The 25,597-nt window shown below is 44.2% G+C and overlaps 1 protein-coding gene across 1 annotated transcript in view; it reads right to left on the reverse strand.

Moving 5' to 3' along the window:
* The window catches only part of CARMIL1 (capping protein regulator and myosin 1 linker 1), a 396,892-nt gene that overhangs the window by 203,944 nt on the left and 167,351 nt on the right, over nucleotides 1-25,597 (reverse strand). The window contains exons 3-5 of the mRNA XM_075533230.1: nucleotides 25,135-25,185; nucleotides 15,829-15,888; nucleotides 6,346-6,467 (exon numbers count right to left, since the gene is read on the reverse strand). Of these exons, the coding sequence (XP_075389345.1) occupies nucleotides 6,346-6,467; nucleotides 15,829-15,888; nucleotides 25,135-25,185 (233 nt within the window). The remainder of the gene's footprint in view (nucleotides 1-6,345; nucleotides 6,468-15,828; nucleotides 15,889-25,134; nucleotides 25,186-25,597) is intronic.

Consider the following 25,597-nt stretch of genomic DNA (forward strand, 5'->3'; position numbering starts at 1 on the left):
TGGTCCTCTATACTAGGGCCTCACCTTGATGGTCACAGTTGTACCAGCAGGGTCCCCAACTCTAACTAGGTTAGGCTGCTTGCTAACTCCGAGGTGAAGACAGGCCTGCACCTGCCCTCCGTCTCCTGCATCCAGTCTCCAGGTTCTAGCCTCACAGTTTTTGCTATTTGCTCTCCTGTACCCTCTCCCTAGGAAAGCCTGCCTCTCAAATGAAAACGAAACAGACATCTACCATCAGCACCGAGTTCTCCTGACATGTGGCTTTTCCTTCTCTAAAGTCATTGGGGGGGGCGGGGGGGGGTGGATGGTGGAGTCCCACACTCTTTGGACGATAATCTCTCACCTGTGTAACTATCACTGAGAGCTAAGAACATCCATCCACTTCTACAGGACAGAAGTTCTACATCACACTCATCTATGCATGCCTAAGGGAAACTACTAGTAAATATTTGCTCAATCTATTTTAATGTGTTCTAATGACTTAGTTTACTGTAAAAAAAAAAATCTAGTTCTGTTTTGGAGAATAGCAAAAGTTCCTGAGATCAAAAGAGCTGAAAGCCACAACGCAAAGCTGCGTCCTGAAGAGAGCTGTCAGATACATGAAACAACACTTAGGCTATAAATATTGCCCTTGCTTCCCCCATCACTGTCTTGGAGGTGCTACTTCTAATAATACCAAACTCACTCCCACCAAGTGGATGCCGACTAATGGCGACCCTATATAGTCGGCAGTTACAAGGCACCGGACAGCTAACCACACTCACTCATGTTAGCAGTACATTGACTTGGGAATGTTTCCCACTTAAATGAAAACCTCTTCTGTATTCTTTAGATGTTCTCTATATTTTGAATTAAGTGTTCCTGACTTTCTGGGGGTGCCCTAGTGGCACGGGCAGTTTTGAGTCGGGTTGCTGATCACAAGGTCAGCATTTTGAACCCACCAGCTGCTCTGAGAGAGAAAGATGAGGTTTTCTGCTTCTGTAGAGATTTTTAGCCTTGAAACTCCAAAGGGGCATTTGTACTCTGTCCCATAGGGTAGCTATGAACTGCAATCAACTCAATGACAGTGAGTATCGTACTTAATGTGGTCCTTTTAGAAGTAAAGGAGAAAGAAAAGAGGTGAATATCCTGATAAATTCTTGCAGTGGGGAAGTAGGAAGAAAATAGTACATATTTTCATTAGAATTATTATCTTTCCCCTACCTGCATTCCACCCCTCAGAAGAGAAGGGGTGATATTTTACAGACTAGAAAAAGAGTATGTAAATATCTAACTTGAGTTTGATCCTGAATGTTGTTTTCAGAGTTGTATTGGGGTAAAAACAGACACACAGATGGTTGGAAGGTTGTTTTCATTTCCATAGAGCCACAATTGATGATTGTCCACACTGAGGGCTGGTTTAGCCCCAAAGGTTTCCTTCTGGTTCCCCTGGTTTGGGTACCAGCTTATGAGCCATTTTCTGGTTCACTGTAGCCTGAGGTACACTGGGCAAGGACAATGAGGGTTCCCATGAGAAGCCCAGGTGACATTATTTGATGGGAAATTGACTCAAACAAGGCAGCACGGAGAGTCCAAATATAAGCCTCTTCAATTTACTGTAGAATGCATAAGGAAGCTTCAAAAAATTGTGGAAAACCTTGTTGTCACTGAATTCAATTTCTCATGAACTTTTTGAGATGCTTTGTATGTGGCTATTATGTTGCTAGGCACACAGTCGATTTAGCCTTCTAGCGACCCCATGTGAGAGAGTAGAACTGTCCCAGAGGGTTTTCTTGGCTGGAACCTTTACAGAGGGAGACTGCCGAGCTTTTCTCTTGGGGAGTCAGCCACTGGATGGATTTGAACAGCCAAAGTTCCAATTAACAGCTGATGACTTAATTGTTAAGCTACCAGCATGCTTTTGTATGGCATTACTGGAAGAATTTGGATACTTTTCCATTCCACTTCAGTTATAGAAAAGAATCTTGGTGCCACTGTAGGTTAAACTTTGGGCTGCTTATCACAAGGCAAGTAGTTCAAACCCAGCAGCGGATCCAAGGGAGAAAGATGAGGCTGTCTGCTCCAGTAAAGATTTACAGTCTCAGAAACCCTATGGAGGGTCACTCAGAGTCTGAGTCTACTCCATGCCGGTGGGTTGGTTTGGAGTTTAAATCAGTGATGCAAGGGAAATATTTTCCTTACTGACAGCACTGACTGAAAGCCTAGGAGGCATGTAAAGGAAATATTCAGCTTCCCAACTCCTCTAACCTCCCGAGTCAAATCATCAATGCCAACACCATTGTGCCTTTCCGCTGCCAAAATCAGGAGTAAACACACAGTACACAAGTCAAAAAATACTGAGAGTTTGTTTTCATAAACTGTGTTAGATAGGAAGAATGAAAAAAATCATGTATGTTTAAGCTATTTAAATTCTCTGCCAAGATATTTTTGCAATTACAAGCTATACCTTCTTCCATGTTGGGTTCTTCATTTCTTTTCCCACCCCATCCTTGACAGCTCACTTCATGCCAGGTCTTTTCTGTAAAGCAAGCCTGTGCTCATTCACCGCTCACTCACCTCCTGCCTCATCCCACTTCATGTCATCACAGTTAAGTGCCTATGCTTTGAGAGAAGAAGGGCTACCCTCTTCTAAGTGATGTTCCCAAGCCACTTCACCCAACAATGGTTAGGCACACAGAAAACAGCAAATGAATATCCTCACCCAAAAACCTTTGGAGTACCTACTATGTGCTAGAGATTAGGGCTTCAATATTAATAAGCATGTGGCCTTTGCCTCCAGGGGGTCCCAGCTTAGAGGGAGAGACAAGTCTTGTTCTCGGGAACCCTTTCACCTCAAGGACACTGATTTACTTACTACCTCTGTCTTCTGTGGCAATCTCTTTCTGCTCTGTCATTCCTCCCATTAGACCCATGCACTTTGCTCTCCTCCAACACTAAAAACAAAGGTCCCACTACTCCCTTATGACCGCTCTAATTACATCCCATTACTCAGTTCCACTGCTTCATAACTAAACGTCTCTGAAAGTCGCCGTCACATACTGGATCCACTTTCTCACCTTTGAGTTCATCTCTCACCCATGGCAATCTGTCTGGCCCCTGCATAAAAATCTAATCAAACCACACCGCTGCCATTCGGTAGACACCGACTCATAGGGACCATACATAGGATGTCTAAGCTGTGGATCTCTACAGGAACAGGTAGCCTCGTCATTCTCCTGTGGAAGAAATGCTTTCCTCCTTAGCCAGCCACCAGAATTGCTCTAGGGGAGACACTTAAGTCATACTCACCCACTGAGCCCTCATGGCCCCCATTTTGTTCATCACCCCCTGCTCCCCAGCATCATTCTGCAGAGCCACCCACTCCTTCCTATGGGAAATCCTTCCACCCTGGCTTGGTTTTGTTTTCCTATTACACAACTCCTTTGTGGTTCTTCTTCTCTGACTTGACCTCTAAATCCCAGGCTCGCTCTAGAGACACTTCCCTTCCAGGACCACAAGTCTCTCTAGGGGACCTTGTCAACCATCCTGAATTAAAAGCCAGCTGTCCAGGGTTATCAGGAGTCAGAAATGACACTATGGCAGTGGGTTTGGGATGGTTGTGAATGCAGGTGACATTCCATTTCCACCTCCACAAGCCTCCTTGCATCTTGAACTGGCTGCCTGCCCTACTGAGAAATTCAGGGTCTCAAATTTAGCACTTCAGAAAGTGAATGATTGGATCACACCCACCACCCACAAAAAATCCTTGTCCTTACATTTACTCCAGGCCTCTTCCACTATCAACACAACAAACGAGCAAACAAGAACGAGTCAACTCAATGTATGACGACCCCTGTGAGATGAAGACTCGGCTCTAAGGGCTTTTCCAAGGCTGATTTTTCCCAAATCAATCACTAGACCTTTCTTCTGGCGCACCACTGGCTGGATCTGAATTGTCAACTCTTTAGCTAGTAGGGGATCGCCTGACCAATATCTGGTCAACTAACAAGGATTATAAGACATTAGAGAAGTCGTGTAGGGGATAAACAAGTTGACATTTGAAAGCCTTTGCCCACCAGTTACTAGAGAGCAATAACTCCCTGGAGGCAGTATGACGACAGTTGCAAAAGGAAGAACTTGATGCAGGAAGAGACCAGCTAGAAAGATGACATGCTGTTAGAAGTGAGATAGTCTGAAGTAAGGCCAAGGAAATGAGAAGAAAGAGAAGGAGACAGACCATAGAATGCTATGGCAAAATGAAAAGACGTTGACAACTATTAGATATTTGAATAAGGAATGAGAGCTGAAGATGGCTCCGCTTTTAACTTGAGACTGAGTGCTGAAGCCACTCACTGAGACAAAACATGGATCCAGACGAGGTTTAGGGGGGAAAGGAGGAGTTCCTGTGGGGCATATGAAATATTGCTGTGTTTGGGCATACCCTACGTAGATGTGGCCAGGAAAATGGAAATGAAGATTGGGTGGCGATCTTTGAAGCAAAAAGCAGTATATATGTGCTAACTTCTCTGGAAAAACAGATGATTAATTAATATTTGTGCTGCAAATTTTAATAAGCAGTTCCGGGAAAAGACAGACATGAAATCAATATTCCCAGCCAGAAGTACAATTGATATTTCCCAATATCCCCCTGAAATATTAAACAAACACCACCACCACCACTCAAAAAAAAACCTCACTCACTGCCTTCAAGTCAATGCCGACTCATCTCCACCTTACAGGCTAAGAAAGAACCGCCCTTGAGGGTTGCTGAGACCTTGACTCTTTACAGGAGCAGAAAACCCTGTGGAGCAGCTAGTGGTTTTTAACTTCTGACCTTGCAACCCAACACAAAACTACTATGCCATCAGGACTCATAATTGTTGACCCAAGGTTTCTATATTTTATTATTATGATGCCCCCCCAAGGTTTCATTAAAGCTTAGGGTATTATTATAAATTCACTGACATCGAGATGAATCAAACTCACAGTGACCCTAGAGGACAGGAGGAAACTGCTGCACTGCGTTTCCGAGTCTGTCAGTCTGTACGGAGGTGGAGAGCCACCCCTTTGCCCATGGAGTGGCTGCTGGGTTCCCACGGGCAGCCTTTCGGGGAGCGGCCCAAAGCTTCACGCACGGTGCTTCTAAATGACTGCGGGCCCATCCTCAAAAATAGCCTGTGCCTGACACCTTTCTAGAGTGTCCTCAGCGTTCGACTGGAATAAAAGGGAAGCCATTACAAGGAACCACATGTAGCCGGTGACGGAACTTAAATGTCATTTAAGGAGAGTTTGAAGTCACTGCTAACTCATAGTGACCTTCAGTTTTCTGGAATCTCTAAGGGTGGCAGGGAAAGCATTCCTAGGAATCTTGAACGGCTGGATGTTTCCCCAGTGTCATTCCTGGTCCATGCCTTGACACCTGCATGCAACAGACTGGGCGTGACTTCCGAACCCAGAGCCTGCCTTGAGGGTACCTCCCATCTGGAAACCCAGCCAGGCAGGACTGTGGGGGTGGGGTGGGGTGGGGTGGGGGTGGCCGCGGGCGCGGGGCGGTGGTGGCTTGTTCCATCACTTCGCTGAAATGCAAACCTGGGACATTCCACTTTCTCTCCCAGGGGGTTCGGGGGCGGGGGCAGCAATGGCGCAGCGGGGAGAGGCCGCTGTCTGCCTGTCCTTTCTCCCGCAAGGAGGCCATTTTGACGTGGGACTTTTCTTTCTTCCTTTAAGGGAGTTTTTAGTCATAAGAGCTTTCTGCCTTATCACCTCAGCCAAGGAGACAATGTCCCCTTAACGACTTCCATGATTCCTCAGGATATAACTGAATAAAAATACCCCAATAGTAGTCACACAAGGGAGCTGATGGGCTAACTGTATGTTCTACGTCGTATTCCAACGGTGCATTTCAGAAAAACGAAGAGGAAAGTGAATGAGGCAAACGCTCACGGCTAGTTTCCAAAACCAGAACCGAGAAAGCATTTTTCCTCTTATGGAAAAGAAAGGGGACGTGAGGGCGGCAGAGGAGGCGCAGGAAGATCTCTCGTTCTTCAACATGAAACTTGAGGTCTTTCTCCAAAAAGCGCTCCGCCCCTGGCAGGCTGCTCTTCTCCTGGAGAACATTCTCCCCAGGATCCTCTTTCTTTCTGCCCGTGCCTCAAGGTTCCACGACCGTTGGAAACCCTTCCTCGCGGCAGCTCTGGAGAGCCAAGATGGCGGCAGAGCGCGAAGGGGATTTCCGCTGACGTACACACGCACACGAGCACCGCGCATGTGCACACCACGCACAGCGTCAGGCGTCCTGGGAGGCTCTGAGCCAGGGACAAGGAAGAACCCGCCCTCGGCGCTCCGCAGGCTCCCCGGGGCACTCACACTGGAGACAGGCCCGGGAAGATCTTGCGCAGGCAGGTGCCGATGTGAGCCAGCACCTCCGTCACGTCCTCGGGCGACGCCATCTTCAAGGAGATGCTGCACCTCTCGGTGTCCACGACCATCTGCAAGAAGCGGGATGGGCACTGCTTAATGAGGAGACCTAGATGGCCGACTGCTCGCTCTGTCGAGGACAGAGACCAGGCAGGCACACGGAAATACAGGGATGGAGGGCCAGCGTTTGAAACAAGCGCTCCTTAGAGCACGCCTGCTCTCGGGACCAGGGTGGCCCCGGGGGAGAGTGCTGGTGTCCCAGGTGGGACCTGGGCTTGATTCCCAGGCAAGGTTCAGCCTCCATCATACACCTGGGGCTGTGTCAGTGCTGCTATAATACCAAACAGCTTTCAGATGAAGACGCACTAGAAAAGCCTGGCAACTTAACATCTGAAAATCAGTTGGCAGAAACCTCCATGAATCATCCGGGTCCAAGCCACTGCCTATCTAGAGGGGTTGGCACATGCTAGCTGCTTTGTGCAGACAACCCCCCCCCCCAAACCACCCACCCAGGAGAGGATTCACCAACAACAACAGAAACACCACACTTTGGTTACGGCCCAAAGAACAGTTTGGGTGAGGAAGACACACCTGAACTAAACCAACACATCCGCCCCCAGGCACAGAACAGAGTAGAATGGCTCGGGTAGGGTTTCCAAAGCAGTGAACATCAATGGGAGTGCAGAGCCCCATCTTTCTCCTGCAGAGTGGCTGCTGGGTTCCAGCTTCTGACCTTTCCATTCATAGTGCAGCATGTAACCCACTGCACTGCCGGGCACCTTGCAGGGAAGAAGGGCCTGTGCAAAGCCAAAAAATCCAGGAACTGAATGAAACCAATATTTCTAAGTGTCCAACTGGCAGATTCCAATCAAACCGAGATGCACATATTTACAACATTCGAACATGATTTCTCCCTTTATCAAGACTTTGCCCTGAGAAGGCAAAGACCTGCAAAGCTTGTTAAATCCTTTTTGCTACCTGATAGAATTAGGACTTCCTCTATCGATGAGGATCTAAGGGCGATCTGATTGTTGCCCATTTCTTTGTCACATGGTTTAACAGAAATGTGAAAACTTTGCTTGAGGGCAGAGGATATAGAGCATCTTTTACTAGTGGTGGAAAATACCAGAAAAGAGTGAGAGTGCACATCAGGAAGTAAGTAACTCATGTCACTTAATTGTCCATGTAAAAAAATGTTGAAGCAGCAAATGCTTATATATGTATGTATATATTCATACACACACATGCAAAAAAACAACTCAAAATTAATCAAAAGACATAGTAGCAAAAGAAAAGTCAAAAGCTTGTAAGAGTTCAGCCTCTGTAACGGGAACTACATGGAAAGGTTTACAAAGGAATACAACTTTTACTGCTGGCTTTAGCTACTAGGAAAAATCTCATTCCTACAATCAATTGCTGGAAACGTTCAAAAGCTATCCTGAAGAAATTTGAGATAGAGATCACAATAAGTAAGTATTAAAACTGCAGCAGCAGCAAAAACTGAGCTCAATGCTACTGGGTCATTTCCAAAGTATAGCAACCCCATAGGACAGGCAAGAACTGCCCTTTATGGGTTTCTGAGACTGTAAATCTTTACTGGAGTGGAAAGCCTCAACCTTCTCCTGTGAAGTGGGTGGTGGTTTCAAACTCCTGGCCTTGTAGATAGTAACCAGGGCCCCTTGCACTTCTTTGACAGCGCTCACAATAAAATAAACCAAACTCACTGCCACTGACTCATAGTAACCTTATAGGACAGGGTAGAACTGCCACGTGAGTTTGAGACAATAACTCTTTACAAGAGTAAAAGCCCTCTTTTCCCCAGGAGTGGCTCACAATAGGTTCTGTTATATCTTCCTTTTACAGATAGAAGAACTGAGGACCAGAGTGGTTCCAGAAGGAACTCAAGCCACTAACTGGCTGAGTAGGATTTAAATGCATTATAAGTGATGGATAGCGAGGCATTTGGAAGGGTCAAAATTTTGCTTTCGGAATCTGCTCCTCAAAAAATTAATGGCAACTCTTGCAATTTTCTAGGTAAAGGTCTAGCAGTCGGCAGTCGACAGGGTGTACTTTAAGGTTGAAGGGCTATCACCAATGCGCCCCCTCCCCCAACACACACACACAGAGAGAGAGAGAGAGAGAGAGAGAGAGAGAGAGAGAGAGAGAGAGAGAGAGAATGAACCAGGATTCATTGTCCCTGAATGTGATCGCTGATCAACCTCAGGCTAGCTTCATGAAGTGTCCTATCTATCTAAGACTGGCGCTGCTTTACGAACTGAGGCTGTTAAGATAGGCACACACTTGGGCAAATGCATGTTCTAAAAAGCCAGATACTTAGGGAAGTGCCTGCAGTGTCCAAATCTATACCCCACCCCCAAACATCCCACAGTGGGTAATTATATTTTTCTCTACAGGGTATTTCTTCATCCTTCACATCTAGTAATCTATTCCGTTCACAGTTTGGGTGCTGGTAATTAGCTTATTCTAATTCCACTTAATCTCAACACCTAATCATCCTTAATTGCATGAGACTGAAAAGAGTGACAGGGGAGAAAGGAGGTGACAGGTGAGAGAAGAAATTAAGGCCTTCAAATTCATCCTTCCTTGAAAGCACTTAAACAGCCCAACATGCTGAGCACCCCGCCTCCACCCCCCACGCCTTTGCAGAAGGTAAAGATGGTAACAAAGGAGACTCTAGGGCCAAAATAAAATTGTTTAATCAGGAAAAAATGACATCCTATCATATACATTGCCAGCAGAAGAGAAACAATGTCTGAAACTTTTTTAATTTAGAGACCTAGCAAGATAGATCCCATGAGCATGCACACACAGAGAGAGAGAGAGAGAGAGAGAGAGAGAGAGAGAGAGAGAGAGAGAGAGAGAAATGATCTAATTGAAATTTCTTAGAGAATCTTTTATTAAATCCTTAAACAGAACAAAGACCATACAAAGACAAATATGAATCACCCGGATGAGGGAGACCATCATAATGAGGTCAGGCTAAGATCCCTAGGATTCACAGTCACATGGCTAAATTATGAAGCACCCAAAACAAAGAAAATTCTCCACAGCATCATGGCTGGCAACAGATCAATGGTCACAGTCTCAGGCAAGACTATGGGTCAGGTCTGTAATATCTACATAGCTATAGAACAGAAACCTCATGGAGTCGATTCTGGGCCCCCCCCCCACAACTTTTAACCCTTTGGCCCTGGTACCCCAATTTCCATCAAGGGCATGCACGCCCAAGGAGGTAGCCAACACGTTGTCTGATGGCAGCAATGCTGTTGACACATTGCTGGTCAGTGGTTGGTTAGAAAGAGCTCAATGGAGGCTGACTCTATAGAAACTCAAAAGAGATGCTGGACTTCCACTGTAAACTGCTGTCTTCCATAAAACCTGGTGCTCAGAAGTCAAACTCTAGGATCTGGATTCTTAAGCACCACCGCACCTCCTCTTATCAAGTACAATCATCCAAAGGCATTTTATTGCATTTTCTACCAAACTACAACTAATAGATCCAGAAACTACTTTTTCCCCCTCTAAGATAAATAGCCACGGGTGGTTTACCAACATCGCCCTGTGACATAGTTAACAATTGGCCTTAGTATTGAAGTAAATCACTGCATGCTTTCAGCTGAACAAGAAATATTTAAAATTTCTATAGCTATAACAATACAGCTACTGACTTCAACATAAGGACCATGAATGAATAAAATTATAATGAAAATAATCATAGTAAGGCAAAGGTCTCCCTACATTTCCACGAGGAGGAAAACAAAAATAGTAAATGCCGCACGTCACTAACACCCTTATGCAGGGCCTAAGTCCTGGGCATTTTCTTCAACTACACAAACGGAAATGAAATATTGATCAAAGCAACACTGACAGAGAACATTAGGAGAGCACGCCTCACTGGCACAGGATTGCGAGTGCCACTGCTGACTGTCAGACTTCACAGAATAGAAGAACCAGAAGGAGACTCTCCATGGGGCCGGCGGCTGCAAAAGGGCTTGGCCGTCCGTTTTGAAGAGCAACCGAATCAAATGGAACACTTGATAACAATAAGTGCCTGTCCCAGACCTATTGAATGTGGAGATGTGCGGGGTTAAGAATGAACACGTATGAAAGAGCATTTACGAGAGAGGGAGAGGGGAGAGGAGAGAGGTGGAACACAGAGAATATTGTTGAAGGAATCTTTTGTAAAGCAAAACCCCACTTATTGCCATCAAGTTGATTGTGACTCATAGCAACCCTGTAGGGCAGGGTAGAACTGTCCTTGTGGATTTCTGAGACTGTAACTCTTTCTAAGAATAGAAAGCCTCATCTTTCTCCTTCCAAATGGCTGGTGGTTTTGAACTGCTGACAATGCAGGTAGCAGCTCAGCACATAACACCACAGGCAGTTTTCAAACACCAAGTTTGAGTACCACCAGACTTTGTTTTAGCACTTTTAAATGCTAGAGGGTATCATGGTTTCTCTCTAATTTACTCTCCAAGCTTCGAGGTTATGGGATAGTGTTATATGTACTCAGTAATATCATAGAGATATTCTGTTACTACTGATGTGCTGAAGAACAGATCTACAGGAATCTTTATACCCATTTTCACCAAATGGCAGGCAGGTATATTAAAGGGGATAGACCACAATGTGTGACAAGACCAATGGCAGCAGTCAACTAGGAGAACTGGTCTTAATATATCAGCATCCTTTCTCAAATTTAAATCCCATGGCCAAATCAGATTGAAATGTACAACTTGCTTTAGTATTCCACATGTGGCGAGCCTGTCTGGCCATATTCCCACCCCCAAATCGTAACATCAAAACTCCCAATTTAAGACCTGAAGAAAGGCCTGGTTATATCATTATTCATGAATGATATAACCCTACATATGTTTGACCCTGTGGGAACACACGTGGTGCTAGGATTATTTTTCCAAACTCCAGCTTCTGTAGAAGGATAAATACAAAGTCTAAAACATTGCTCTAGATTTAACTATGAAAAAACTCCAAGGATTTGTATGTAATCCCAATCAACATAAAGTGACAATTTAGATGATCTCTTCAAAGGAAGTAATCAACAAATCCCTTCATCTACACACACTACCCAAATCTTAAAAACAAAAAAAGCACATAAAAAGTAAGAAAAGTACATAATAAAGGGCAAGAATCAATTCAATAGAAGACAAAGTCAACAGAGAAAAATAAATAAATAAAATGGATCAAGTAAAACAAAAGCAAGTTCTTTGAGATTATCAGTAAGACTGATAAACCTTGAACCAGACTAATACAGAAAAGGAAAATAGATCCAAAGACTATTCTACAGTTATTAAAATGATATTAATAAGTAATAATAATAGCAACTTATATCAATAAATTTGACAACTTAGAAGAAATCCAAATTCCCACAACTACCAAAGCTCACTCAAGAATGCTGAATGGATCTATATCCATTAGAGAATGTTCCCAAAGAGGAAGATTCAAGCTCAGGTAACTTTGCTGATAAATCAGCCAAACACTTAGGAAAGAAATCATGCCAACTCTATATAAACTCTTCCAGAAAACTGAAAAGGAAGGAATACTTCCCAACTCATTCTGAGAGCTCACATGTACTCTGATACCAAAACCAAACAAACACTGAAAAAGCACAGATGAATAATCACTCACTAGCATAAAGTGTTATAAAGTAAGTGTGTGGTTTTGAGGACTAAGGTACACCTGACCCTAGCCATATTTTAATTGCCCCATATCCCTGTGAAAATTGGACAAAAGAAAGTCAATGTATTTGAACTACTGTATTGGAATTGAAAGTACCACAGACTGGCAAAAAGAACAAACAGATCTGTCTTGGAAGAAGTACAGCCAGAATGTTCCTTAGACAGAAGGGTGGTGTGACTCATCTCACATACTTAGTCCTTGGAGAAGGACATCCTGCCTTGTAAAGTGGAGGGGCAGGGAAGAAGAGGAAGGCTCTCAATGAGACGGACTGACACAGTAGCTGTCACGCCAGAACAATTGTGAGGATGCTGCAGGATGGGGCAGTGTTTTGCTCGGTGTACACAGGCTCGCTCCGAGGAGCAACAAACTCCAGGGTCCCTAACCACAACAGCAAGGCAAAGACGCCTTCTGAAAACTTCAACACATGAAATCCAACAGTATGTACCAAAGGATGGCAGAACATGGCTAACTGAAGTGATCCCAAGAATAAGAGGTTGATTTGACAAGAGAAAAATCAATAAAACTCAGCATATTAACAACAAAAATCACATGAATATTTCAAATTGCCAAATCCATTATAAATTCTTGACTTAAAAAAATCTCTCAGGAAACTAGGAATGAAAAGAAGCATTTTCAATCTGAAATGGGCGTCTATGGGAAACATGACAGCTAATATCACACTTAATACTCTTCCCCAAAGAGTAGCAATAAGCCAAATGCCTGTTCTCATTAGTTCTATTCAGCACTGAACTGCAAACATTAGCCAGTAGAATTGTCAGATTTTACCCTACTTAATTACAATAAGCTGCACCCATGCAATGAGAACAACGAAAATGCTGTTGTGGTTGAGTTGATCCCAACTCAGGGACTGTTTCAACTCATAGACTGCCAAATCTAAGGAGTCGATAGGTTTGAACCAACAATCTTTCAGTTAGCAGCTGAGCGCTTAAGCACTAGACTACCAAAGTTCCTTGCTTACAAGCCAAGTAGCCATTATCTCATGGATGCTGGTGGCAGAAGACACAAGACTTCTGGGTCAAACACAATGAATTTTATTCTCCATAACACAGCAAACAACATGTATGCCAGATTAGCATCCATTTCTCTTTGCCCTCAAAATCTCACAGGGAGACCTATAGGGATCTGCAAGAAACAACTAGAAATAAGAATTTCAAATGTTTATAACCGAATCCATAAATATAAAATGCTTACACAAAATTTGAATATATATATATTCAATATATATATTTGAATATATATTGAATATATATATTTGAATATATATAATATAATATTGAATATAATAAATTGAATATAATATAATATTGAATATAATATATTGAATATAATATAATTTGAATATATAATATATATAATATAGATATATATATATTATACAAAACACTAAAGGTTCTCAGACCTAAGTACATGGAGAAATAGGCAGCTCAAGGGAATTCTTGTCAGCAGTCCTCAAAATGATCCACAGATTAAACATGTTCCCAATCAAAATCTGGTTAGGCTTTGTTTTTAGAAATCAAGAAGCTGAATCAAATATTCAGGCAGCATTGCATAGCACCTAGAATCACCAAAACAACGTTGGAAAGAAGAACAAAGTTGGAGGACTTACATGCTCTGGTTTAACGTACCACACAGAGGTAATGAAAACAGTGCTGGACAAATAAAGATATAGCAAATGGGTTAAGGAAACAGGATTCAAAGTCCAACTCTAGATCCATACTAGAACCATAGTGGTGGTTCACTGATGTTCAAAAAAGGTGAACAGCCATTCCTTGGAAGGTTCAAGACCAGGGGTCCTCAAACTTTTTAAACAGGAGGCCAGTTTACTGTCCCTCAGACTGTTTGAGGGCCACCATATAGTTTTTTAAAAAACAAACAAACTATGAACACATTCCTATGCAAACTGGGCGAGTCGGCTGCTAAGCAGGGCAGGGAGCAGCAGCAAAAACACCCACCCCGCGGGCCGGATAAATGTCCTAGGCGGGCCGCATGTGGCCCGCAGGCCGTAGTTTGAGGACCCCTGGTCAAGACACTTCTTTCCAAACAACAGACTTCAGCAGATCATTTGAGGAGCAAATGGCACAGGAATAACTAAGTACACATAAGTCAAAAAAAAAAAAGGAAGAAAGAACTTTGATCTACATCTCATACTGTACACACAAAATTACCTCAAAATGGATTATGGGCTTAATGTATAACCTAAAGCTATCAGACTTCTAGAAGACACACAGAAAGAATATTGTCACCTTTTGTTAAACAAAGATTTATTCAATTTGATACCCAAAGCAAATTACATAAAAGGACATGGTGATTAAATTAGACTTCATCAAAGTTAAGAACTCATCCTCAAAAGACACTGTTAAGAAAAAACAACCATAAACCATGGATGGGGAGAAACTATTTGTAAATCACCTGTCTGGTGGAGGACTTAACTCCAGACTCTATGAAGAAATCTCAAAATTCAGTAGGAAATAAAAAAGTCAATACAAATAGGGCAAAGGATTTGAACTGACACTTCATCAAAGATGACGTATGAATGACAAATAAACAAATGAAAAGATGCCTACCATCTTTAGGCGCTGAGAAAATAACAAATTCAAACCACCATGAGAAAACACTAACCATCTATTAAAAAAGAGATGAGTGCTGACAATGATGTTGACAATGGCATCACTCCACAGCCGGTGACAATGGAAACTGGTTCGGCCACTTTGGAAAACAATTTGGCAGTTTCTCAAAAGATAAAATACATCTACCATATGATCAAGTCTTCCATTGCTCAGCATATCCCTGTGGGTCATGAAAGCACTTATCCAATCAAACGCTTGTATACAAATGATCACACAGCTGGCTGATTTTTAATTGGCTGAAACGCAAAACAACCAAATGTCCACCAACTAGTAAACAGCTAAAGTGTGATAGAGACACACAGTAAAGAATTACTCAGCAAAAAAGGAATGAATTACTAAATACATGCAACAAACGGAATCAATCTCAAAATAGGGGCACTGGCCAAAAGAAGCCGGGCCATAATGAGTGGAGAGTGTAAGGCTCCAACTGCATAAACTTCTAGAAACTGCAAGATGGTGTACAGGGACAGAAAGGAGATATGCGGTTGTGTGCAGATGGAGAGGAGGAGGCAGGGGCGTTCACGGGGAGATTTGAAAGGGGATAAAGGTCTTCGCCATCATGCCGGTGGTAATGGCTTTGTGGAGGTGTATGGACGCCAAGCCAAATCAAATTACAAACTTTTGCCTACTATATGCCATCTCAAATAAACTATTAGAAACATATTTTTAAAACCAAAAAAATCACTTATCCCAAATATTCTCAGGAAGACCTACTATAATACTGTAGAATAAGCTGTTAGATTTTAACAATAGGCTTGTTATACAAAATCTCTGAACAATAGTACTACCACTTTTAAGTTGCCAGCCATGGAAAGGGCTAATTAGTTTCTTTTCATGCCTAGTTAGAGAGAATGTGCAGTTCTTTATCTAAACAAATCCCTTACCCTCAGCCACAGAGGTACCATTCATTCCCTGAAGCTTCAATTTTCTCTAATCTTGTTTTTCTATTCTGTCTTGAAGAAGCTTTAAATAGGGAAACCAAAACAGGAGTCCTTTCACTGGCCCAGTAATTTGAGAAGGGTTCTAACTTTATGGCCATCAACAGATTCCTGTTTCCCACACTCACCTGAGCTGGCTTGCTGCAGGTGACGCCATGAATCTCCAAGTAGCTGAAGGTTAACTCGAGCTGCAATCGAGGGGGGAAAGAAAGGTCTGTAATGAGGATTTTTAAAACATCAAATCCCAGTTAATTAAAAAATAATAATGCTACAATTACTAACAGCCAAAGATCAAAGAAGGTCTTGGTCGTTTTCTGAAGTTAGGCTTGTTTACTATCTCCACTCATTCAAGGGGACATGATCGCAACAATATCTTTGCAGAAAAAGTAGTACTCGATTTACTAAGAGACCAGCAGGAAGTGGCATACCCCACTTTTCCAATGCCTAGAGACAAAGCCAACTGAAAGTTTTTCCCACTTTGACTCTAGTATTTATTCTTGGAGAAATGAATATATTAAGTGAACCATATAAATACACTTTTCATTTTTTTAATATCACACACACACACCAATACAAAAATCAATTCACGCCTATCGAGTAGATGCGGACTCAGAGCAACCTTATAGGGGGAACTGCTCCCGTGAGGTTCTGAGACTGTTTATGGGAGTAGAAAGCTCTGTCTTTTTCCCCAGGGGAAAATTCCTGTTGGCTTCCCCTATTTCCTAACCCTTGTGTCTCCTTGTGCTACAATCAGAGCACTCACTGAAGGTATTTATCATTTCTTCTCCTCCTCTCCATTGAAAAAAGCATAGTAAATTGTTTGCATCTAGAGTAAGGTGACCAGACGTCCCGATTTTTAACAATGTTTCCCGCATCCCGCAGTGTTTTTAAAAAGTCCTGATTTTTGGAAAGAATACACAACAAGCTAGGGTATACAGTTTTCAGCTTCCATGTGGCTACTTCACCAGGATATGAGTTTTATCAATGGTGTCCCGCTGGCATCCTGCTTTAAGAGCCTAGATTCTAGACAAGTAGAATTCTGAAGAAGTTAAAGCTGTGCTTACATGAAACACAGAGAAGCGAAGCAGCAACCCCCCTATTTGTATGTTGATAAAGGACACGGTACTTCCTTCCTATTTTAATAAGTGCTTCTTCTCTTCTCCTGTCATCAGCATTTCTTGGAATTCAAACATCTCTTACTCTTTGCGTATTTTTCCTGGATGGTGGCCACTGAGGCCCCCCAGTTTTACTCCCTTTCACCCAACAATAGCTAATAGTCACTGGACATGGAATATGGAGACAAGGGGGTGACTGAGTTGGACCAGTTTCTTTTACTCTGCCATATTAAACCTAGAAATGTAATAGAACAAGAAGCCAGTTAGAACCAAATGCACAAGGGTCTTGGTTCTGTCCCATGATAGTATGTTATACCACGATATACGGGATAGCAGAAGACCCTCAAGCTAGGTATCTGGAAGATAAGGGGATTGAAGACTGGAGGTTGGAAGAGGCTTCAGTCTTTCATAATTCACTTGCTCAAAAAAGACGGTCATTTATGGAAGGCCTGTTAAACGCCAGCACTGGAAATTTTACAGGGAATGAGCTGCGTCCACTCATCCCCAAGAGCTAAAGGTAGTGATGTTGTTGCTGTGGTTAGTTGTGGTCCAGTCGATTCCAACTCGTGTCGATCTCATGTGCAGAAAGTCACTCCACGGGGTCTTTAAGGCTGTGACCTTTGGGAAGCATGGTGTGTGGACTGTCTTCTGTGGGGTTTCTGGATAAGTAGGAACCACTAGTTGTCCCCCACCCCACCCCCACCCCCCGACTTCTAGCATTTGTCTATACTGGCAGGGACCCACTAGCTGTAGAACAAACAGATCTCTCTTGGAAAAAGTGCAGCCAGAATGCTCCTTGGATGCAAAGATGATCGAGGAGCCTTCATCTGGTGTATTTTGGACACGTTATCAGGAGAGCAGTCCCAGGAGAAGGACGTCATGCTCAGTTGGTAAAGGGGGGGGGGGAGCAAGAAAGAGAAGGAGCCCCAACAAGATGGATTGACACGTGGCTAGAACAAAGGTCTCAACCAGAACAGTTAAGCGGATGGCGTGGGACTGAGCAGTGTTTCATTCCGTCGTACAAGGCTATGAGTAAAGTCAACTGAAGGCACCTAACAACAACTATACATGGAGGCCCTGGGTGGTACCATCTGTTAATTTGCTTGTCGGCTAGCCGGGTTGAAAGTTCAAGTCCATCAGAGGCATCTTAGAAGAAAGCTTGAAAAATCTGCCCGTGAAAGCTCTACAGTTCATCTCTGATGCCACGAATCAGAGTCAACTCCATGGCAATGGGCTGTTGTTGTTTTTGTTGGTTTGCTTTTGACATGAGATCGAGTGTTGGGCACATGCCTTCGGTTACCACCAAAGCCTTGCACATTTCTGCCAGGCCCTAAAACAGTGTGTCAAGCGAAGGGGGTGGAGAGGAATCTCCGGATCAGAGAAAAAACAGGAGGCCAGAGAGCATTAAAGAACAAGGAGGAGACAAAAATGAGAGGGGTGGGGCTGTGCCCACTCAGTACATTACAGCTCATTGATTCTAGTTGATGCTATAAACAAATCTGGGAGCAAGCCAGTGATCACCGTGGGTCCTATCAATCAATAAGGGCTGAGTCTGTGATCTGAGCTCTGGTTATTGTTATTATTATTAAGAGTGGGAGAGGAGTCTCCATGGCACACCAGGGGCGGGGTTCCAATCATCCTTATCTCATCAAGGGCTTCTGCTCTGTGTACCCTAACATGTTGACCCTTTCCTTGCTCAATGGAGTTGATTGACTCACAGTGACCCCCCTAGGACAGCGCAGAACTGCTTCGTAAGCTTCCAAGACAGAAACGCCTTACAGAAGCAAACGGCTTCCTCTTTCTTCCAAAGAGCGCCTGGGAGGGTCCAACATTTCAGGGAGCAGGGAAATGCTTCAGTCCCCTTCACCTCATCCCCACCTCAGAGATCAGAAGGGAGATCAGAAGGGAGGAGGGGGGAGCAGGAAGAGTAGGTAAGAGGTTGAGGCAAAAGCAAGCTTCAAGAAGACCTGGGAGACATTTCAAAGGCAGAACCACCTAGATCAGTGATACAGGAGATATAAGGATCCACCCTGACTACCTCTAGTTGTTCCCCAGGCACTCACTCACCCCTGCCCCAAAGGCAACAGAGTACCTTAAATCTAAATGTGCTTCCCAATTCTCCTGCTCCAACTCCCATTAAGTCACCAGCCGCAAGGAGGAGGTCCTCTCTGTATGTCCAATGGGCTACTCCACACCACAGCACCCGCCACCCTCAGGCCACTCCCGTTCCCCAAAGGCATCATGCTCCTTTGTATTGGTAATCTTTGATCCAGGCAAGCCCCTTATCTGCCAGGCTGATGTCTGGCAAGTCTTGGGCCCAGATTGTCCTGGAACCTTCCTTGATCTGATAGCCACAGTAGGGGCTTTCTGGGGAGATAGCTAAGGTTCCTGGTGATCTGGGCATTTGTTCTGGAGTTAAGGATGGCAATAAACATTTCCCGTTTGCCCCCACTGGCTGCTGTAAAAACACTGTTTTGGTATGGCTGCCGGGCTAGGCTTGTTGCTCCACGCTGTCTGTGGTGGGCTCACGCTTCCTCTGTAACCCGCTGCATCTGCTCACCAGTGTGAGGGCTCAGAGGATGAGCAGGAGGGTGTGGAAGGAGGCAGAGAATGGAGGAGATGCCCACACTAATGGGAACAACAGAGAATATGAGGCTGACCATGAGGTGGAGGAAAAAGGCAGACACCGGGAGGAAGATAAGGGGGAAGAAGATAATAAAAGAAGAAAGTGACAAAAACTAAACTCACTGCTTTCAAGTTGATTCCAACTCAGAGCAACCCTGTAAGACAGAGTAGAACTGCCCCAGTAACTCTTTCCTGGAGCAGCCAGCCTCAGCTTTCTCCCATGAAGCAGCGGGTGGGTTTGAACCGTTGACCACGTGGTTAACAGCCCGACCTGTAACCCACTACACCACCAGGGCGCCTTTTTTTAAAAAAATTTTAACAATTTATTAGGGGCTCATACAATTCTTATCACAGTTCATACATATACATACATCAATTGTATAAAGCACATCTGTACAGTCTTTGCCCTAATCATTTTTTTCTCCTCTTTTCTTTTTTTACACTTTATTAGGGACTCATACAACTCTTATCACCATCCATACATATACATACATCAATTGTATAAAGCACATCCATACATTCCCTGCCCCAATCATTCTCAAGGCATTTGCTCTCCACTTAAGCCCCTTGCATCAGGTCCTCTTTTTTTTCCCCTCCCTCCCCTTTCCCCCCTCCCTCATGTGCCTTTGGTAATTTATACCTCGTTATTTTGTCATATCTTGCCCTATCCGGAGTCTCCCTTCCCCCCTTCTCTGCTGTCCCTCTCCCAGGGAAGACGTCACATGTGGATCCTTGTAATCAGTTCTCCCTTTCCAACCCACTCACCCTCCACTCTCCCAGCATCGTCCCTCACACCCTTGGTCCTGAAGGTATCATCCACCCTGGATTCCCTGTACCTCCAGCCCTCATATGTACCAGTGTACAGCCTCTGTCCTATCCAGGCCTGCAAGGTAGAATTCGGATCATGGTAGTTGGGGGGAGGAAGCATCCAGGATCTGGGGGAAAGCTGTGTTCTTCATCAGTATTACCTCGCACCCTAATTAACCCATCTCCTCTCCTAAACGCCTCTATGAGGGGATCTCCATTGGCCGACACTTGGGCCTTGGGTCTCCACTCTGCACTTCCCCCTTCAATTAATATGGTATATATATACATATACATATACACATATATACACATACATACACACACTTATATCGTTGGTTTTTTTTTGCATGATGCCTTATACCTGGTCCCTTGGCACCTCGTGATCGCACTGGCCAGTGTGCTTCTTCCATGTGGGCTTTGTTGCTTCTGAGCTAGATGGCCGCTTGTTTATCTTCAAGCCTTTAAGACCCCAGTCACTATCTCTTTTGATAGCTGGGCACCATCAGCTTTCTTCACCACATTTACTTGTTCACCCACTTTGGCTCCAGCCGTTGTGTCGGGAGAGTGAGCATCATAGAGTTCCAATTTAATAAAAGAAGGTATTCATGCATTGAGGGAGTGTTTGAGTAGAGGCCCAAGGTCCTTCCCGCCACCTTAATACTTGACCTATAAATATAGACACATAGATCTATTTCCCCATCCTCCTATATATATTTGCATGTACATGTCTTTGTCTAGACCTCCATGAATGCCCTTTGACTCCTAGCTCTTTCCTCCATCTCCCTTGACTTTCCTCCTGCCCTACTACCATGCTTCATCGCCACCTGGGCTAGAGTATACCTCTTCTCTAAGCAACCTTACCCAGGGCGCCTTTTAAAAGTGTGATCATGAGTATGGAATTGAGGCAGGGTCAACTACTGGTAAACAACCAGTGATGATACGATGACTAGATAGCAAACAAGGTGCATTAAAATTAAAAAACAACTATGGTATTATGAGCTATTCACCCGCCACTTCCCCTCTCAGAAGTAGATGTGGCATTTGGGCAGTGCCACCTACCGACCACAGGCCTCTCTACCACCCAACCCAACCAAAGGGAAACTGCACCAGGGGAAGAAAAATCAACCTACACTTCGTTGGGCCTTGTTTCCCCCTGCTTAAAAGAACACTTAAATGACTACTTGTTTGGTGCTATTAGTTTGTTTAACTTACATTTTATCTTCCTGTGCACACTGTTAGGGTCTGCTGTTTTTAATGGCCCAGGATGACCAAACCAGCCTTCCAAGCAAGCTCTGTCCTATTACTTCTGACGTTACATGTGGGTCTTATCTAACTGTGCTCGCTAGTCTCAAAGGTGGGGTGAAACTTGTGTTTTCAAAAAGAGCAGAAATAACAACAACAAAAACCAGCTTGCTCTTAACATTCCAGGAGTGTGTGTGTGTGTGTGTGTGTGTGTGTGTGTGTGTGTGTTTACTTGGCTGCACTCTACGTACTTGTTTTGTATGAGGTGGCTAAAAAGACCAAGGACAATAGGTTTCCTTTGCTTGCTTTTCTCCATGAAATTATTGTTTATTTTTTTATTTGGCCTGCTTGATGTATGAAACAATGCTGTCCAACAATAACCAGAACTTTGTTTTGCTGAGTTGTTCTAACGACAACAGAATGGTTTTGTGAACTTGACTGTATATAAGGTGTATCTTATATGACTAAGAAGACAAGAAGGGGGTGGGGGTGGACAGGTGTGTAATGAATCATCCCCTCCAAAAGGGAAGGAACCTCTTGGCACCTGTTGTTCTGAATCTACTCGTGTCCCTAGAAAATTAATGTCTTAGATGTTATGCTGCTTGAGGCTGACCCTGGCACATGAACATTTACGTCCTCTACGGGGAAAACCCATAGGAAGAAAGGCCTGGCGATCTACTTCTATGCTCAAAGTCATGGATAGGGAGCCAGATGTACATTGAAACACATGTCAACTAAGCAGTAACCGGCTTAGCTTTGAGGGCTTGTGAGGAGCTTGCTGTGGGAGTAAATCCACAATACTTGTGGTGCTGATCAGATCAGAAATCAGAACCAAGGTCCGAGCTGCCCTAGCCAGGCCTGACATGGCCAGCATGAGCGTGGAGGGGCAGCCAGGACCAGCCAGCAGAGGGAGACTGGAGATGCCAACAGGCCATCGGCCTTCCTCTGTGTCCGAATACATGCAGTCAAGGGATTTATATTATTCAAGAGTCTTCGATTCGGTGGGTTGTTTGACTAAGCACAGAAGCATAAAATTCCCTCATACAATTAACTTTTCACCAGTGGGATAATGCTTAATCTGCTTCCTCAAATCCTGCCTTCAGGTCTTCTAATATGTGGGTATTTCAGTCTGGCTTAATTGACATAGTAATTGATTCTATGTAGAACACATGGCAAGCATACAGATTTGCTTTTTCTTATGAAAGGGGGTGGGTACCAAATGTCTTATTCCTTGGGGAAACTTGATAACTTTTAGCAGGTGTATAGTCAGAAAAGAAATGGCAGTCGGGACCCTGGGTCTGTATCTAGTAAACTCTGGGTCACCGCCTTCCCAAAGTTTAGTGACACTAGCGCAAGTCAGTAGATGGCAATCCCTGAAAACCGTAAGACAGCACATCCTGGCACAGAGTAGGCATGCATAAAACCATAAGACAGCACACCCTGGCACCGAGTAGGCATGCATAAAACCGTAAGACAGCACACCCTGGCACCGAGTAGGCATGCATAAAACCGTAAGACAGCACACCCTGGCACCGAGTAGGCATGCATAAAACCGTAAGACAGCACACCCTGGCACCGAGTAGGCATACATAAAACCGTAAGACAGCACACCCTGGCACTGAGTAGGCATGAATAAAACCGTAAGACAGCACACCCTGGCACCGAGTAGGCATGCATAAAACTGGTGACTTTTCAGAAGCCAGGAAGGACTAAGGACATGAATAGCTAACACTGCAACATATCTGCCAGGGAACACAAAGGCTGGAAGCCTCCTCCAGAGGGACCCCTTTTTCCTGGGTCTTTGGGCACAGGAGGCGGTCAGCACAAGAGAAAGCAGAGTAGAGTAGAAGGTGGTGAACAGATTCCTCTTTCTCCCCATCATTACTGTGAGTCCTTAGATAAGTTTACTTTTCATCTTTGAGCTGATTCTTTTTTTTCCCAATCATTTTATTAGGGGCTCATACAACTCTTATTGTAGTCCATACATACATCAATTGTGTAAAGCACATGTGTACATTCATTGCCCTCATCATTCTCAAAACACTGCTCTCCACTTAAACCCCTGGCATCAGCTCATTTTTCTTCACTCTCCCGGCTTCTCCCTCCCTCAAGGATCCTTGATAATTTATAAATTATTATTTTGTCATATCTTGCACCGATGTCTCCCTTCACCCACTTTTCTGTTGTCCATCCCCCAAGTGGGAGGTTATATGTAGATCCTTGTAATTGGCTCCCTCTTCTCACCCCCCCTTCCCTCCACCCTCCCAGTATTACCACTGTCAGCATTGGTCCTGAAGAGATTATCCGCCCTGGATTCCGTGTGTTTCCAGTTCCAATCTGTACCAGTGTACATCCTCTGAACTAGCCAGATTTGTAAGGTAGAATTGGGCTCATGAAAGTGGGTGGGGAGGAAGCATTTAGGAACTAGAGGAAAGTTGTATGTTTCATCATTGCTACCCTACACCCTGGTTTTTCTAATAGTTCATATGTAAGGTTACTGTGATAATTAAATGAGAGAATGTTCTTAAGAGATATTTAGCATATCCCGACTGCCATCAAGTTAATTCCAACTCACAGGACAGAGCAGAACTGCTCATGAGGGTTTATAAGAGCAAAGAGCCTCGCCTTTCTCCTACAGTATGACTGCTAGATTTGAACCACCAACCTTAGTGTTATCAGCCCAAGCTTTAACTCTCTGCACTGAATTACAATCCTAACAAAGTAGCTAAGGAAGAGGGTTTTGCAGCCAGACTCTCTTGAAGAGAATCATACATCTCACTGAGTCTTTTATGTGTCTCAGTTTTCTCAACTGTAAAACGGGGACAGGATCACCCACAGGATTCCTTTACAGGCTCTTTATTAAAACAATGCTCCAAAAATACTAGCCATCACCATCTTTCTAGAAAACCACGACCGACCTTTTTGGTCACCACAGTTAACCAGGACAAAAGAGAGGCAATTACGTATGCCTCATTCGTGAATTACCCACGTTCACATTTAGACTAAATAATACTGCACACTATGCCACAGTTGCAGTATTCAGCCACTAATCAGGTCAGTGGTTCTAGCCCGCCAGCCACCCTGCAGGAGAAAGGTGCAGCAGTCTGCTTCTGTAAAGAGTTAGAGTCTTCCACATCTTGTGGGGCCTAAAGGATCAACATGAGTCAGCATTAAGGACTGGCAGTGGGCTTGGGCATTTGTGTCGAGGTATGAAATATGTTAAATAACTCTTTCAAAGGAGAAGGAGCCCCATGTTTGTTTGTTTTTTTAATATAAGTAACACCAGAACAATGGCTGTCGGCAGTTACACTGATGCTATGTAACAGTCTTTTTAGAGTTTGGGCAGTATGCCCCTGGGTGTCAAAGCCTTAGAAAAATGTGCTGTGAGTGGACCTAGGGACAATCAGAGTGACACTTGAAAAACATAAAATTGAAGCTCTCTCCTTGGGAGATAAAACTGACTGGGATCTACTAGGCACCGAGACAGGGAGGAAGCAATGCTTCCAGTGCTCCGCTTGGGTTGCCTTTACACCAAGAGAAAGCAAAAGAGTGAAAAAAATCAGCCGCTGTCACCTTTCGATGCTCCCTGGGGAGAAGGGAGGATAATGTGTGTGTCTTGGAAGGCAGAGCCTCCTAGACGCTTACCTTGGTGGGGATTCGTGCGGAGACCAGGAAAGCTCGGCATGATGTGAGCACCTGAGAAAGAAAGGAAAAACCATGAGTCCGGGGACCAAAAGGTGAGACACGGAAGGCTTTAGGGTCACCGGCAGGACCTGAAGCATGGAAGTCGGGTAACCTCCCTCGAGAGGCCACCTGCCTTGGGTCTTTGTCAGGTTAGAAGGATAGTAGGCCCTATGGAACCCGTGCTCTCTGAGAGTCACTGTGAAATCTCAGGGTGAGCAGTCAATCAGCAGTCCAAAAGACCAGCACATGATTTCAGTGGCATAAGCAAGGCGGTTCTCTGTGATATTAAAATGCGCACATCCGTCTTCCACATCGTCGCAAATCCCACTGTATCAGCAGCAGGCTTAGTGAAAAGGCCAGGTTCTCAATGACACCTTCCCGATTACCATCACCACCCACACATGACTTCTCGCTCTCCATGGTC

Source organism: Tenrec ecaudatus, chromosome 1 (genome assembly GCF_050624435.1).
Source record: "Tenrec ecaudatus isolate mTenEca1 chromosome 1, mTenEca1.hap1, whole genome shotgun sequence".
Lineage (NCBI taxonomy): Eukaryota > Metazoa > Chordata > Mammalia > Afrosoricida > Tenrecidae > Tenrec > Tenrec ecaudatus.